General features: G+C 38.9%; 2 protein-coding genes across 2 annotated transcripts; both read right to left on the bottom strand.

The window, feature by feature from the left end:
- Positions 1-6,387: 6,387 nt before the first annotated feature.
- On the bottom strand, positions 6,388-9,287 carry LOC116256877 (uncharacterized). The gene is made up of 2 exons (XM_031633412.2): positions 8,860-9,287; positions 6,388-7,139 (listed from the first exon to the last, which is right to left on the bottom strand). The coding sequence occupies exons 1-2, from the start codon at positions 9,191-9,193 to the stop codon at positions 6,604-6,606; spliced, it is 870 nt and encodes a 289-aa protein (XP_031489272.1). The 5' UTR covers positions 9,194-9,287; the 3' UTR covers positions 6,388-6,603.
- Positions 9,288-15,637: 6,350 nt separating this feature from the next.
- On the bottom strand, positions 15,638-17,038 carry LOC116256576 (UPF0496 protein At4g34320-like). The gene is made up of 3 exons (XM_031632976.2): positions 16,062-17,038; positions 15,846-15,905; positions 15,638-15,708 (listed from the first exon to the last, which is right to left on the bottom strand). Exons 1-2 carry the CDS (start codon positions 17,036-17,038, stop codon positions 15,884-15,886), a joined length of 999 nt encoding a protein of 332 aa, XP_031488836.2. The 3' UTR covers positions 15,638-15,708; positions 15,846-15,883.
- Positions 17,039-17,323: the final 285 nt, after the last annotated feature.

Genomic DNA, 17,323 nt, shown 5'->3' with positions numbered 1-17,323 from the left:
AGCCTGTCCTGATGACGAAAGGTAGTACATACCATTTTTTTAACAGTCATCGTGGGTGCAATGGTTTGCTCCAGCATCATAGCGGCAATGCACGCTCCGCGGTCTCTGGACACACTTTTGGCAGCTGCGATCACACTAAGCAAATTTGGTCCATTGACCTTGCGGGTGGAGGTCTGTAGAAGGCAGAGGAAACGATCTCAAGGCGGGCTTGTAGACGGTGAGTATTCTGCATATGAAGAGATCTCTCGTGTTTCATCGACTGCAGGGCATCGACGTCTCTGTGAAGAGTTTCTTGGACCAAAAGTAAAGATTCACGAACAATCCAAACTTTATTTTCGTTGCTATGGGTTAGACTATATTGTGTACTAATTTAGCATATCAAAAGCATGCACAGGACGATCATCATCATGGCATGGATGGGCAGTCTTAGTCTTCGGCTAGTGAGTGTCCTGAGGGAGATGGTGACTTTGTGAAATTGATGGGAATGATGTCAACATTTGGTTTCCATCAAGTTTGCATTATCTACTTCGCGTGCCTCATATAATAGCAAGTGTTTTTTGAATGTCATATTTCACAAACATTGGAAGTGTGAGGGTCAAATTTATAATGTGGTGCTTGATAGTGAGGCATGTGAGAATATAGTATTGGCTTCCCTGGTTGATCTTTTAAACCTCAAGTAAAAACATTATCATCCCTACAAAATGTTGTGGTTCAAAAAGGGAATGAGTATCCTTTTGTGAGTTGGTATTTAATTAAATTTTCTATAGGACCACATTGCAAAGATAGTGTATGGTGTGATGTAACTCCCATAGATGTGTGTCATGTGTTGTCAGAGAGATCTTAACAGTATAGGATGACTATCCATGATGGCCACGATAATACCTATGCTTTTAGGATGCATGAGACTAACACTAAACTTCTTCTCTAGGAGTTAGGGAACCGCATCGCAGGTAAAACGTTCAAGGCCACAAGGTTTATTGTCTCTTACAGAATGAGTTTTTGGATTCTTGTAGGAACGATGGTTATTATCTAACTCTTGTGGCAAAGCATACCACAATTGTTCCTACTGACATGCTTTCAAGCATCCAACCCCTACTTTGGGAGTTTGCTGACATCATGTCTGATGATCTCCCAAATGGCCTCCCTCTTGTGAGGTTCGAGCAATGTGCCATATATTTTATTTTATCTCAGGATCTAGTCTTCCTAACTTGCCTGCCTACTGTTTGAACCTAGCAGACAATGTAAAGATACAACTTCAAGTAGAGGAGTTATTGCAAAAATAGTTTATTAGGAACAATGTCAATCTTTGTATAGCGCTGGCCTGGCTTACCCTTAAGAAAGACAGATAAAAGCGCATGTGTGTCGATAGAAGGACCATAAATAAAATCACAATCAAATGCCATTTTTCTGTCCTTCAGTTAAAACAATAAGATTGACCTTAATAGCAGTTACCATCAAAGTCTTATTAGAAAGGCAAAGTGCTTTTAAAACCATGCATGGGCTTTTTGAGTGGTTAGTGATGACTTTTAAGTTAGCCAATTCACTTAGCACATTCATGCATACCATGCCACATGTTTCATGACAATTCCTTGGAAAGTTTGTAGTTGTATATTTTAATAGCATTCTTGTCTACAGTCCCATAGAGTCGGCACATTGAACACATTTGAAACAAGTTCTAAAGGCCCTTAGAAAAGAAAGGGTTTTAGTAAATGCCAAGAAGTGTATTTTCTCGTCTCAAATTTTTGTTTTTATAGGTTTTGTGGTTTCTGTTGATGGCATAGTAGTTGATCCTTCAAATGTCCAATAGATTGACCAACCCTAAAAACTGTAGGGGAAGCCCGAAGGTTTTACACAATGTTATCTGTATCATACAATACGTATCGTATATGTCAAAGAAACCTATATGACACACGTTCGATACACGATATGCATGTGTATCGTACGCATATCGTCCGTATCGCATGATACATGCGATATACCCCCGTATCGTACGATGCGGGGGTAAAATTAAAAAGGCCCCTTTTTTGCGTGTTCTTTTAAAACCTACGCTCCTCTCTCTTTCTTTTCTTGTTTCTAAACACTATATGTTTTAACTTTTGAACTTATGAATTGTGATATAATCGAATTCTCTTCTGCTGCTTATTATGTTATTTTGAATGTTTGATTTCTTATTTTGGAATGTGTTGTTCACACTTCATACTTCATATACATGAATGTTCCTTTAAATACATTTTTCTTGATTTTTTTGGAATTTTTGGAATTTTTATGATTTTTTTCTATTTTTATGAATTTTTAATATTTTTTTAAAAATTTAAAAATTAATTTTACATACATCACGATACGACGAATAGGTCGGCCCTACCAATACGCGATACGCTACGTCTTTGATAACATTGGTTTTTATGACACCCACAAAGTGTATCAAAGATACTAAATTTTTTTTGGACTGCGTGCCACAAGTTTGGCTCTTCCTGAATTTCTTCAAGTCTTCGAAGTTGAGTGTAGTGCCTCAAATCTAGGCATAAGAGAAGTGTTGAGCCAAAACCATCGGCATATTGCTTTCTTTAGTGCGAAACTATCGATGGCCAAGTGCAATTACTTTACCTATGGCTTTTAGTTTCATGTTGTTGTTGAGGCTCTTTGGCATTGAAGATATTATTTGATTTACAAAGAGTTTGTTCTTTATACCGAGCATGAGGCATTACGGTTTTTAAATAGTCAAAAGAAAGTTTGTGCCCCCCATGCCAAAGTGGATTGCGTTTTTGCAAGATTTTTTTTTTTCCCCTATTAAGTACCAGGCAAGAGCTTTGAATAACATAGCTGATGCCCTTAGTCGTAAGGCTAATGTTCTAAGCATCATAACCATCCAGGTTGTGAGATTTGAAGTTTGTAAAGACTTATATCTCATTGATTTATATTTCAAAAATATTTGGGAAAACTTGCTTTTCTAGCCATCTAGAAGTGATCTTCAATTGAAACTGGTTGTGTATTCTTGATTCATCTCTTGGGCTTTTTCTTGATTGACATTCCAATGATATATCTGGTCATCTTGGTCATGATACAACATTTGTTTTAGTGTCTGAACGATATTTTTAGCAAAACAAATATGTCGTGATGTGTCTCATTTTGTCAAGAGTTGTCGTGTGTGCCTAACTTAGTAAAGGGCAAAGAATGTTGGATTATATATTGAACTTTTTTTTCCCGATCGATTGCCGGTGAGAGAATGTGTCTATGGATTTTGTGGTAGGCTTGCCTAAGACTATTAAGAGGTCTAAGACTATTAAGAGGTCTGATTCCATTCTTGAATCAATCGACTGTTCGAAATGTCACTTTTCATCCTTTGTATGCGTACAACTTATGCTTCTTTTGTTGCATCCTCCTACACTTCAGATAGAGGCACCCATTTCTTAGAACATTTTTATTGTTCTTTGTCGGCTTTATTGAAAACAAAGTTGCAGTTTAGTAGGGAATCCCATTTCTAGACAGATGGTCATACTAAGGTGGTTAATCACAGCATAGGGAATTGACTGCAGTCTAGGGAATTTGGGGATCATGTCAAGACTTGGGATCTTATACCACCGTAAGCTGAGTTTGCTTATAACAATTCTATTAATATGTCCACTAGTATGACTTTTTTTCAGATTGTCTATGGTAAAACTCATGTGCATATTGTTGATTTTGCCCCTGCCACTCAGGTTAGTCAGCTACCACCTATCATCAATTCTATTGTTGGAAATTGTTACAAAAAAACATGTTTTATTCGAAAAAAACATGTATAAAACGTGAAAAACAAGTCCGCCGTATAAAACGTGAAAAAAACACATTAAAAAAATGCCAAAAAACAAAAAATATGTATAATACCCGTATTATATGTATTATACCCGTTTTTCCCCATTTTTTGCCGTTTTATTGTTAATTTAATTTTTTAATAATTTTCAACGTTTATTAAAAGTTTTAAATTTTTTAAAAATTCACCAAGATATTCCCAAGATATACAATTTTTTCGTATTATACCTGAGAAATTCCTCGCCATATAATACTCGTACACGTTTTTTTGTGACAATGGTTGGAATACATGTAGGAAATTCAAGCCATGTGAAATGAACAGTAAAGGAAAACTATGATGCTTGCAAGGCATAACTAAGACGGCACAGGATCAGCCCTTCTCGAGGCTAACTTAGCCATTTAGGATATTTTGGATCCAAATATTTAGATCTATTTCTTATTTGGTTTTAGGTAGAGGTATAAATACTTAACGTTGGGTTATTAGGGTCTTTAGTTTTTGAGAATCAAAGAATAAGAGGAAAAACCGTGAATTAGAGGAGGGTTGCTTATGTTTTTGTTGACAAATATTCATTATTATTATTATTTTTAATTGAAGTTTGTTGATTCCTGATTCAGAGGAGACGATCCTCCTTACCACTACATCAATTAATGTAGCTTTCCAATTCATAGGTGATGTTAGGCAAGGTGAGAGTATTTCTGCTTAAATACTCCAAAAGAAAATGGTGATACTGCGCTAAAGTTGGCTTTATGTTATGAACTAAAAGCTTTATTCCATATATTAAAAAGTTCTATGCAGCTTTTAGATCTTTTGCCCAGTTGTTTTGAGCCATTGCTTTTCTGACTAAATTTATAGTATGAGGCTAAAATTATTGGCAGTCTTGGTCAGAAAAATGAGGATAGCATTTCAGCCCAATGGAAAAAGAAAAAAGCTTGGTTACTTGTTAAAATTGTATAAGATACTATCAAGACAAAAGAGCATATTTTCATCCCTAGTTAATTCACTATGAAGACATCCATGCCTGCAACAGGTGAAGACCACTGAAATGATATAATTTCATTCAGCATTTCCAGTAGCATTTAATATTACATTTTATGAAACGAGTTTATTTAACATTTTTAAATTTGTTGGCTCATAAAATTCTATTTCCACCTCAAAATTTTGTGATTTCTTACAACGCTACTTTTGAATAGTTTCAAGAATCTCTATACATTTATTTGCAAACAACTTCTGCTTACGATATTAAACATAGTGTTTCTAGATGTCATATTGTTTTCTGTACGTCAAGGGCAAATTTGGTCATATACTTGAACATGATTTTTGACTTGAACATGAGCCATTGTTTGACATATCAAATATTTGGTCACTGTGTCAGTGTTTGAAGCTTATTTACGACGCTAGTAATTTATTACTCAATGTTGTGAACTAAAATTTCCTATGCGTGTCTTTGATAGCCTCGGATCTTAGATCCAAAACTGATCTAAGATCCTTTTCTGAGGGACCCACACCATACCCAAACACGGGATTTTGCTACTATGTAAAAGGGTGGATTTGAGATCGGTTTAGGGTCAATCTTAGATTTGAATTCAGATGGGAGGGAGCATCAGACTTGAAATCTGAAGATTTGAGATTTCCAATGATCTCAAATCATCTCAGATCTTAGATCTGAAACTAAACACCCTTATCTTTCTTCGAGCAGCTGCATCATGGTATCAGTGTGACTAAATGTGATCATTTGCAATCTAATAGCAACGAGATTTGACATAATGAAGGCTGATTCACGAAGGTAAAAAGTCTCAATTTTGAACTATTAGAGGATTTCGATAAAATAACATTATTTTCTTAAAATATATGTTCTCATAAAACATGATTCAACAGCACCATATTCTTATTCCCAAAAAGATATGAAGTAATTATGAATATTGTTTTAGCCTTACGGGTTTGATTAAATTGGAATGACAATTAATATTGTTTTTAATCTGACAAAATCACATCAGATTTTTTGCAAGAAGAATGCATACATCCATCTCGAAAAGGAATATGAGATATTAAGTTGAAGAACCCTGGATCCAGTCAGCCTTGCTTATTACTTGAATTTATTCTTAGCGTTCTTGCTCGTAAAAATTGTGGATTTATGACTTATGACTTCTACTTGTTATCGACAAACATATTGAAGTCACTGGACTACATACGCGTTCCATTCTCAATGTGCAAAGAAGCAACTGTTAGAAGTTAGACATGTGGTGTCTTGCATCCATGAATTGCTACGAATGCCGTCTCTTCAGCAGCGTCATGGCAATCCAGCTTTCGGCTCTTAATCCATTTTGTTTTACCATCTATCTGAGCTAACTGTGGACGTCTATTACACCAAATCTAAATAATCAAACTAAAATGAGCATAAATCCAAACAGGTAAAAGTGTCTCCCGGGAAAAAAGTTCCCCCGTGCAAGTCTGCATACGAAAATTTTCCCAGCTTCTTTGCCTTGCATCCAAACACACCCTCTCTCAACCCACGCGAAATGACTCGCACCAACAGCCCACTCAGGACTCCCACAAGGCAATCAGGTCCGTACCTTCAGTTCCTTCGATTAACTGAACCAACATAGAAAAGACTAAACTGGATATTTATAACAGATTTTCCAGCATATAACACAACCATAACAAATAACGAAATCACAAAATTTTGACGTTCTTAGCCTGAGAAGCTTAGTAATAGAACAGGAAAATGCAAGGTGAAAGGCTGTCCACAAAATACAAAACAAGGAGGAGGAAAAAATTTTGTTGCAACCACGGACAGTTTACCACTTATTTGATGCCGTTTAGTTGGATCTCGGAGTTGCCCATTCAACCCGAAGGATGAGGTTATCATAGCCATACCCATTCAGCTTGTTAATGGCTTTCTCTGCGTCTTCCCTGCGCACAAAGTTGACAAAACCAAAGCCCCTGCTAATGCCAGTTTTCTGATCGACAGCCACATAGACACGGCTAACTTGCCCAAAGGTGCGGAATAGCTCCAACAGATCAGGCTCCCGTGTATCCTCAGACAGATTAGTCACCCTCACAGAGTTCTCGTCATTTCTGCGTCTCATCTCTGCTCCGGTTCTCTCTGCACCTGCCCTCAAGCTAGGAGGAACATATGCTCCCTTTGTCGCACCAGTAGCAGGAACTGGAGTCTCCGAGGAAGGAGGCCTGTCGACAAAGCCCTCAGTGGCTGGTGCAAGATCCTTGTATGGACATTTTGAAGTCCAGTGGTCACCCTTCTTCCCACAAGTTCTGCAAACCATGAGAACAGCACCACTCTTGCTAAAGGCTGACAAGGGATCACCTGCGACCTTCGTTTCTTCTGCTTTGCTACCTGAAAGAGTTCCCTAGTAAGTCAGTGAATGCAAGATTCATGTTTCAGAAAGCTACAATGCCCCATAAACAACAGATGTTGACAAAAACGAAAAAAAAACCATGTTTCGTTGCAGAGAAACAAGAATAAAAACCAAAGTCATGATACACACAAACCAAGCATCCAAGGGCTAATTATCACAAGCTATGACTAATGAAGGACAAAATACATGATGAAAATAGGAAAAACAAATGGTCTTGCCACACATGGAGATAGAAGTGTACAATCATGCACTCGCATGACACATCAACCGCTGCTGGACACAGACATGAACAAGTAACCAAGCATACATGTGCAAGTGCAGAGGAACTTAACCCCAAACCTACACAAAGGCCGGAGAAGAAATGTCAACACTCACAAGTCACTAATCAGAATTAACATCCATAGCATAAACGTGGCTCTCAATTTAAAGACCAAAGCAAACTTCTAATTCAAACTTCTCCATATTTCCCAAAACTTTCATCTTAAAGATACCGATTGGTGCTAAACAACAAGAGTTAACTGACCTGCAAACCTCATTTGAAAACCTAATTTAGCAGTAACAATCACAAATGTACTTTTATTCTTGACCATAATCAATAAACCAACCAGATCGTTCAAAAAGGCCTAGAAAAATCAGTATGGCCAGATTACATGTTTGTCCTTTGATTAGCAGTTAAAAGCTTGCCTAGGTAGCCAGGCCCCTTGCCAATACAGCGCATGGCTGATACAGGTTTATTTCATTTTAATTTTTTTTTCATTTAAAATATTTTACATTATTTTTTAAATTCAAACAATGAAAAATGGGGACATATAAGGCGATTCATATCGTTGCGCATCAGTGCATACGGAGAGCATGGATTATCACTTATCAAACAGATAAGGCGCCAAGACCAGTATCGGCAATGCCAGTTTTTGATCGCCTGCCTACCTGCCTGGTGCTCCAGAGTCCAGACTCCTAGGCTTTCCGATATTTCCTTCTTACTACTCAACAAATATCTTTTTTTTTCTTCGGATAAATAATTCTTTTCAAATGCACCCTTTTGCCTCTTCAAATTAAGAGATCCGTACAGAAGAAGCATAAATTCTAATTCCATAGCTCTTTTATTTATTTGTAATGGTTAGACAGAAAGATAGTGTTACAAGATTAACATATAGCACATCCAGAACCAGATTTAATTACGAGGTTTGAGAGAGCTCATATCATATAAAATCAAGAAACATCTAAATCCTGAATTACCGATAAAGTCTGTAAATGATATTTCATCAAGACTAAATGGAGCTCGGAATAATATCAGATCGAACATAATTATCCTTGTAGTACGCAAAAAATGGCTTAAGGAAATATTTGAGCTTGAGAATCAAATTAATAAGAAGGCAAGGCAATTAGAACGGAACCACGACAAGTCTCGTATTTTCATTGTGAGACTCTTTCGCTTCCCTTTCTCTGTACTTCTAAAAAGAAGTACAGACTTATAAAGGTAGAATTATGTCGCCACCTAAAATTCGCATGTCACCATACAAATTTCTCCGACCAAAAAAAGAGCTGCAGATTCATTTGAGCATGTATGCGAAAGAGACAAAGAATCAACCATATTCCAACCATCGCTAAAAGAGAAACCAAAGCAAACGAATAAAGAAACTTCTAACAAAATCCAGGAAATATAAAAACAAAGGGTGATGAACGCTGCTTTTGTTTTACCAGGAGCCCTGGGCCTCTCCAGGAGGATCTCCTCGGTGGAGACCATGGTCATCCTATCCGCTCCGTCACTATGGGCGGCGTCCCCGAACTTCTTCCACTCGCGTCGCTCTAGGGCACGCTTGCTGAGCCTGGCCTTGGCGAGCTTCCTAGTTCGGGATGTGGTTATGATCTTCACCTTGTTGCCGTCTTCGTTGAATCGGTACTCGATCACCTTCTTCACACCGTTCTCGTCCGGCCCGATCACGACAGGCGGCGGCAAGAGAAAGTCCAGATCCCCAAGGTCGTCCTCCTCCAACTCTCCCCACCGGAGCTTCGCCGGTGCTTCAACTGCCATCTTTCTCCGGCGACGGTCCCCCTTCTGATCGACTTCTCTCCGTCTAGGGTTTCTCCGCCTCTTCCGCCACGACCACTCTCTTTCATCAATCCGACCATGGAGCTGGCCTTTTATAGTGGCTCCGGTTAACCAAATGGGGCGATCCAAGTGAAACCGATTCGATGAATTTCCTCACCACCTCTCCGGGAGGTCAGGCTTAACGTTAACGGCTGGGCCGAGTGAACACGGGACCCATTTCAACTCTCCTCCTGTGTAAATACCGGTTTCAAGATCGAATCGGTCAAGCTGCTGCTCAGTGAATCAGCCGAGTTAGATTCAGCTGAATTCGCTATCGATCATAAAAATGAATATTAATTTTTTTTCAAGAAAATAATATTTATATTAAAAACCTAAAAGCCCTTGAAATATTTTTAAAATAATTAAAAATGACATAAGGGCAGCAAACTTGCTTGCTAGGCCATGCAATTGAATCGGTTTGCCACCAATTCGAGTCGGTCAATTTTGATGGGATTGAAAGAACCAAGCCAATCCTAAAGCAGCTATAAACCCTAGAGGCATCGAAGGCAGCTGTAGTTTTATACCGCTAAACAAGCACAGCTGATACGAGAAGCAGCTATAGGCTCTAGAGGCAGAGTATATAGCCTCTCTTGAACTTGAACTGAACAAGCGCCAATGTCTCTCGACAGAGTATGGTTTCTTCAACTGAAACAGCTTTAAAAAAACTTTAGCCAAAGTGATCCAACTTTTGTATTTGAACCCCTTAGTTAATTTTAGTTTGTATCATAGTCAGAAATAATGTTTCAGAGTTTTAAACGATGAGGTTTTTCTTAAGTATAATAAAATGAATATGAAAGAAAAGGAAAAATAAGTTAAATTTTTAAAAATTTAAAAAACTAAAAAATAAGAAAAAATAAGATAAGTGAGAAACTACATCAAAAGACAAGTAGATTTGCAAACATAAAAAAAATTGATTGGCATTAAAAAAACTGAAAAAAACGAGTTAAAAATGCGTTCTTTGTTTTCAACGTTTAAAAAAAAAACACGTTTTTTAAAAACACTTTTTTTAAGTTTTAAATGGTAATTTAATTATCATGTTTTTTTTCACATTTTTTTCGAAAAAAACGCATTTTTATGACTGTGGTTTGTATTGATTAGAATAAAAGATATGGGATACTCCCAAAAAAAAAAAAACCATAATTTCGTGATATTGTAAACTCTGTTGTTAATGATTTTGGTTTATTAGTTTTACTTGAATCACAATTTTCTACTTTTACATAAGAATTAAGAACCCAATGAAAGTTTATCATTTTTGGGGACATGCTAAAACCTTTGAGTTTAACCTTGTTTATTTGTTAACCTCTGCTTGGCAACAGAACTTATTAATCACTCTCTAAATAACTTGTGTAGACAAACTCATTTGAATCTAGGAACACAGTTTAATATTTAACCCATCCACTTCCACAAGAAGCATTTCAATTAATTGCCTAACTTTATGGTTTAAATACTCAATTATGAGTAGCTCAGTCACTACTAAAAGCTTAAAAAGAGACCGGGTTTCGTGTTCCTATTATGATCAGAATGAAGCCAGCTACAAGAAAGACTAAATTTCAATCCCCTTACCCCATTACTGAATATCAAAGCCTTTGCCTTTGACACCTAGCTCCTTTGCCCAATTTTAAGGCACTGGCCTCCCATGCCTAAACCTTTCTTCTTTTTTAAATTGAACAGACAAAAAAAAAAAAAAAACCAAAAAGGGAGGTTGTTCGCTGCTCCCATTGCTGCCGCAAACCTCCTCTTGTTTGTGGACTGCCCATGACGCAGAGAAGGGGTAGGAGCAGGGGCGAAGCTAGGATTTTTTTTAGGGGTAGGCCAAACGGTTCGCGGGTCAAGCCAAATGGTCCGTGGGTCCGACCAAACTAAAAAAAATTGATTTGTTCAGTATTTTTTTTTTTAACTTGACAACCTAAATGAGTTTGAGCTCGAGTTAAGTGGGCTTGCCTCGGCTCGATTAAACTCTGTTAAGCTCAAGAAATAAAATATATAAAATAAGTCTCATAAAATAATAAAAAAAAGTAGATTTATGAATTGATCTGAATAATTACTTAGTGGGCAATTGTATCGCATCACTTTGGATTCACATCAATTCAAGCGCAGGAAAATTCGGTTTCAGCTTGTGACCTATTAATTATTATAACGATTCTTACCAATTTAATATTATTAAATGGCTATTTAAAAGTTCTCCTATTCAGAAACCTAAAATATTGTATATTCTTGGATGAGGAGTGTTATTTGATGTTCGTTGAGTCCTTATTGAATTTGGGTTCAGATCCAAAACTGCAAATTGCATCCAATCCAGCTTTTTTTCTAGTAAACCAGGCAATTAAAATAAGGCTTCAATTTAAGTCACTGGCCCATTTTAAAGGGCTTTGGGGAAGGATCTTTTGTCCTTTATCCACCCAAACAGCTAATGTCTGTCGTGGTTGTCAATGAGAATAAATTAACAACACTTAACTTGTATAAGTAGCAAGATATATACATTTAAGTTTATCAAAATGCACTTGAGCTACCTATATCTAATGCTCTTACATTTTCAAAGTTGGCTAGATTTGGTTCAAAATTCATGTTCGAATTCAAATATAATGGTGAAAATCAGATTTGGATCCAATTCTGATTGTGAAATTGGATTTCGAATGTATCTATTCTTTATTTGAATTTGAATATGTCAATACTGAAAAGGCGGATATAGTTTAGGGTATATCTAATTCGAATATGATCCATTGACATTCCTCCCAAGCAACATTATATGGAACTGTTACATGGGTTGAAGTTCATATTATTAGCCATTGAAATATAACGTTTCTCAACATGTTCCTTCGGCCCTTTCATAGGGCACATCTGAAAGAGGAAAAAGGGTCTCTTTATTACGTAGTTTAGACTTGGGGACGACTCAAGCACTGTGGAGTGTTGAGCCAAAAGGCCAAGCAAACATCCAACTAATCACTACATAACAATAATACTACATAAATGAAAGTATTCAATAATACTACATAAATGAAAGTATTCAAACATCCAACTAATCACTACATAACAATAATACTACATAAATGAAAGTATTAGCTTCCCATTTCCAGAAGAAAATATAACCAACAAGTTCAGTCAATCAATTGGTAATTAACTCATAAATCCGTAAGGTAAACTTAACTCAAAATTAAATCCTTAAGAAAGTGATCCAAGATCCTAATATGTGACTCAGCTAAACAGAACCCGGAACAAAACAATATAATCAAACAAATAGCAGAATCTAATGGACACTGTGACATAAGAATGATAATGCAGAGCAGCAAGTGTAAATCTGGAAATAAAGATTTCAGGTAGATTGCCTATAGTGTCTCACATGTGTACAGCCAGTGTCAAAAATTTCCCATTGGTACAAGGTGACAAAAGCATCCACCGGATTTCATTCATCTGCAGACAAGCTCACAAATATGAATCAGGACAAATGCATCAGTGATCGCTATTAACATGTAAAGAGAGAATCTCTCAGACTCTCACAACAACGGGAAATATTGAAGTGAATCTTTTATCATCACCCAGAAGCACAAATATCAGCTGTGTTATGAACATCTTGGACAGGGATGGACATGGAAGAAAAACCATAAAGAATGATGAAGCTCAAAAAAGCAAACATGCCATGGGCAAGCACCTGATATGCAAGCACTTGGCCGACAATCCAAGCTCGATATGGTAAACTGATCAAAGAACATTAGAAGGACCTACCAGAAACAATTAGTTTTAAAGGTGTTTTTTCCTTTTTCCGGACATGGTATAATAGTGAATGACATGAGATTTGAAGTAGCGGAACAGAGTGTGTTTCCACTGGCCATATTTACATAATCCTTAGTAACATCATTAGAAACAAGTTTGCTTAACTGTTCGTAATCCATTGCACATATCTGTAAGCAAAGCTGTTTCTAATATATAGATTATAGACTGTTGACATATGTTGTATTTGGGCCACCTATCTAGGTTTGGATTTGAACCCGATCCAATGTGTTACTATTATGACCATCCTGGTCGCCCCTGCTGCTCCGTCGAAGTCTTGGCATCGCTTCCTACACTGGCGCCCAGCGTCCACCGTCGCATCGGCCAACGTCTGCCGTTAGCCATCTCAGTCGTGAGTTCAGGTAAGTCGACTGTGTGTCCTGTCGTGCTTCACCTGAGTGTCGCCCGTCGCTTCTGCACTTCTGCCAGAAAGGAAAACTGTCGTCAGTCGCTGCTCTCTGCCGCCCACCGCCGTTCCTCGTGTGCCCTGCTCTGGTCGACAGCAGCGTCTTCCTTCTGCTGCTCAGTTGCTGCCTTGTGCCTGAGTTCTCTCCTCCTGCTCAGTCGCTGCTCTCCATTGCTTCCTCCTGCTGCTCCACTGTCCACCGCCTGAGTTGCCAACGTCTGAGAACACTGTCCAGTCTTCAGCGCGAAATTCCCGGTCGGTCGCTTGAGGGTCGTCCGACTTCGCTGCATCTTCTACTGTTGTTCCTTCGTCTCTGCCAGACGTCAGGCTTGTTGCCGTCGCTGCTCACTGTTGTTGCTGCTCTCTACTGTAGACCAAGGTCTTCTCTGCCTGGTGTCTGAGTTCTCTGCGATATAGAAAAAAATAAAAAAGGCAAACCTTCAAAAGCTTTTCCAAAGCTTGAAAACTCAGGAATGGGGGAAGGCAATTTTTTTGTAGGTGTCAGCATTAGATGTTGGTGCTGGAGCAGCAATAATGACGGCTGGCTTTTTGCTTGGAGCCTTCCTTTCAGCAAGTTACTTAGGTTTCGTGATATCAAAAGGTTCATCAGATGGAACCTGAAATGAAGAATACAATGAGTCTCGGAACATATGCTTATGTGCAAATTTATACAAGCAAAGAACATGTATAGTTATGCAGATCATCTCATGTTGGAAAGTGGCAAATCTAGCAAAACCAAAAAAAAAAAAAAGGGTTTGGCATCCTTAAAATAATAACATACATCAACTCAAAGCCTTCCAAAAGCAGGCTAAGCATGACATAGCATCTGGTTTCATGGTGGCCATTGTGTAAGAGCCTGATATATATTCTGAAATGGTCCTTTTTGAGTTTTGCTCTCTCAAGATGATAGCTCATACATGGCCTCAGTTTTGTCTATAGTTCCTTTGGTTACTTGGACCATGTCCCTAAAGTATGAATAAGAGCACCAGTAAAGGAATAATAAGTGAAGGACGAGAATGGAAACTTACCAAGGGTACAAGCATAGGCTGGAATGCAGGTCGGTAAAAGGTGGCCCTAGTGGAAAGGCACTAGGCCCCCATTCTTATCTCGTAACTAAAGGCAGGTAAACAAGTCCCTGTCGCAAGTGAATTGGTGGAAGAACAATGCCAGGAGGAGGAGGTGCAGATTCGTTCAATGGAGAATATCCAGCATGAAGGATGGGTCCGACATATCCAGCTATTCCTCCCATTTGTTGGGCATGCTATAGCTGCAGTTGTGCCTGCCTAATTTCTTTTTCTTGTGCGATAGCGATGTACAAGGGCTTCCCATGACACAAGTTGCTGCCTTGTACCCCAGTAAGAAATAAAATTCAGCAAAAAATAAGGTAATAACAACATTTGGTAATGATTTGCAGAGAAAGTTTGATGCCAACATAAGTACTGCTATTAAGTGATAGGTGGCAACTCCTTCGTTGGCTTCAACTGGGGAGGAAAAGTGTACAAACACGAACCCTTCGCTGATCCCTTTGTCGTCTCACATCAATTTTACAGATGTTACAGTACCATATTTGCTGAAACATCCTTGTGAATCACCATCATGAACTGCAACGCCAATGTTTCTTTACATACACATGTGAAGCCTGAGCAATGCAACGCTGCAACGTTTTAACCATGGTTAGTAACTGAAAACGGCAATGGAGAAGAGAAATACCTGATGCTCTGCTAATCCAGAAGAAGCATATTCCTTAAGAAAACATGGCAAATTAAAGTTAGAAAAAAGTAGGAAATTTCCTAAAAAATTTTGGACTTTGGAGATAGGAAAACAGAAGCAAACTTCCCAAAAGCACATCTTGGATTACGTGGCACTTGACTTGAGAATTTTTTCGTTGTGCCTTTTCTCGTATTGACGACCTTGGATTTCTTCATGATCTGCCTTCTTTTGAGCTCTTGCCACATGTAAAGTTTCTGTTCCCACAGTGCGATTCAGAAATTTTTGAAAACAAAATGTTCAAATCAACTGTAATTGCCAGCTTGACATCGCTGTCATTGCAAAGCAAATAAGAAAATGCTAGTCAAAGTTTCTTTGAATTACCATGCACGCCCAGCATCATCATGGTCATCAAAATTTACAAACCCAAATGCATTGGAGTTTCTTTGAATTACGAAACGCGCACTTCAGTACATCCTCGGCCACTTCAGCGTCTAAATTTTTATCATGTAAATTTGTATACGTAGCATCTGGACTCATAATCTTTCCTTCCGTCTTCTTAAAGAAAGGATCAACAAACCTAAAGGGAGAGCCAAATGTGTATCCATGAAACTAATCTAATCAGAAAATTTTCAGGAAAACCAAGTCAACGTGTTTGAGTGAATAGCTAAATTAGAAAAAGTCATAAAACATTATACAGCACGGGGGCAGACTAACGTATCATCAATGGCACTTTGCTGCTTGCCCATGCATCCTTACTTTCCGCCGGCCCCCGGCCTGGTACGAGCTTGGCAACAAACAAATAGCCTTGTGAGAAACAAACACATGGATTTTAAATTGCAAATGAATCTTGAGATTCGGTACAGGACAGGACGCAAAAACTGTACAAAATAGAATAAAGAATAACGAGAGAGAACGCATTTCAGCATTTACACGCAACACCAAAAGGGTATGCAACTGCAGCAGGTTTCGCTTCTAGCAGAGCCATCCTCCATTTCAGCAGGTTCAGTCCAAGAATTGAGCCTATCTAGCATCTGTTTTCTCGCTGTTTCGATTCCTTGACAACATTCTGACAGTTGCTTGTCCAACTCTTCAATTTTTTGCACCAAATTGCCTGATCTCTCCACCATCAAGCTGTCAGGAAGAATTCCGTTGCCTTTGTTCCTGGAAATGAACCCTCTGTGGCATGCCAATCTTGTTTTATGGTCCGTCAAAGCCCTCACCGAGAATCCGATAGCCTGCAGTTCACGAATCAAAACAGAGCTGCTCACGTTCAGGACGTTCGCCGTCTGCAAGCGTGCCTTGATGTCGCACTCTTCCTCCTTCCAGAAGTTCTGCACCCATGAAGTGAGTGGACCAAAGGTGGCTGCAGTGACGACAGCGGCAGGAAGTGCAGCCAGCAACGGTGGTGCATGCACAGCCGCTGCAATGCTGGAGCAGACTACCGCACCTACGAAAACAGTCAAAAAAACACAGTGGATGAGCTTCCGTCGTCTCAACAGCGTCTGGATTCTCTTGGATTTGCTCAGTCTGAATTGCCCAAGCTTCCTCAACATCAAACCATGAGCTGCCATCACCTTGTCAAGGGAGAGAAGGACATCATCGATTAATCTTCCGTCCACGGACACTTTGGTCTGTGGAAAGCTGCGATCCCCAAATGCCTTCAGACAGCCTTGCATGTCGTATAGAAAACTCAGCGTTTTGTAGCTCAGATCCAGGTAGTCCATCACAATCCCACAAAGCTGATCGTTTTTAAAGGTTGCTTCTGTGAGCATAGCAATCTCTCTGCTAGCATCCTGGTTGGCACGGAGAAAGCACACCGTGGCTTCACTCAGAGAATGGAAGGAGACGGAGGACCCATCCTCCGTCCTTTTTCTCCACCGGCGGAAACCCCCGATCAGAGATTTCATTTGTTTTGGTTCGGAGAAGGATGTAGGAACGAGAAGGGGCCTTGATTGCCGATAAAGCTATAACAGTCTTTCGATCGACAAGAAAGAGCGGTTGGAAGAAGGATGTGGGAACGAGAAGGGGCCTTGGTTGCCGATAAAACTATAACAGTCTTTCGATCGACAAGAAAGGTATTTATACCACTTGAAGCTTACGGGCAATTTGAAAAAGCTTCAAGACCCTCGATTTTTGGCGGGAAGATACGTCGGCGCATGTGGGGAAAGAATTGTGACAGTTAATATGACCGT

The sequence above is a fragment of the Nymphaea colorata genome, chromosome 6, assembly GCF_008831285.2.
Source record: "Nymphaea colorata isolate Beijing-Zhang1983 chromosome 6, ASM883128v2, whole genome shotgun sequence".
In the NCBI taxonomy this organism is placed as follows: domain Eukaryota; kingdom Viridiplantae; phylum Streptophyta; class Magnoliopsida; order Nymphaeales; family Nymphaeaceae; genus Nymphaea; species Nymphaea colorata.
This window is presented reverse-complemented; position numbering and strand designations above follow the sequence as displayed.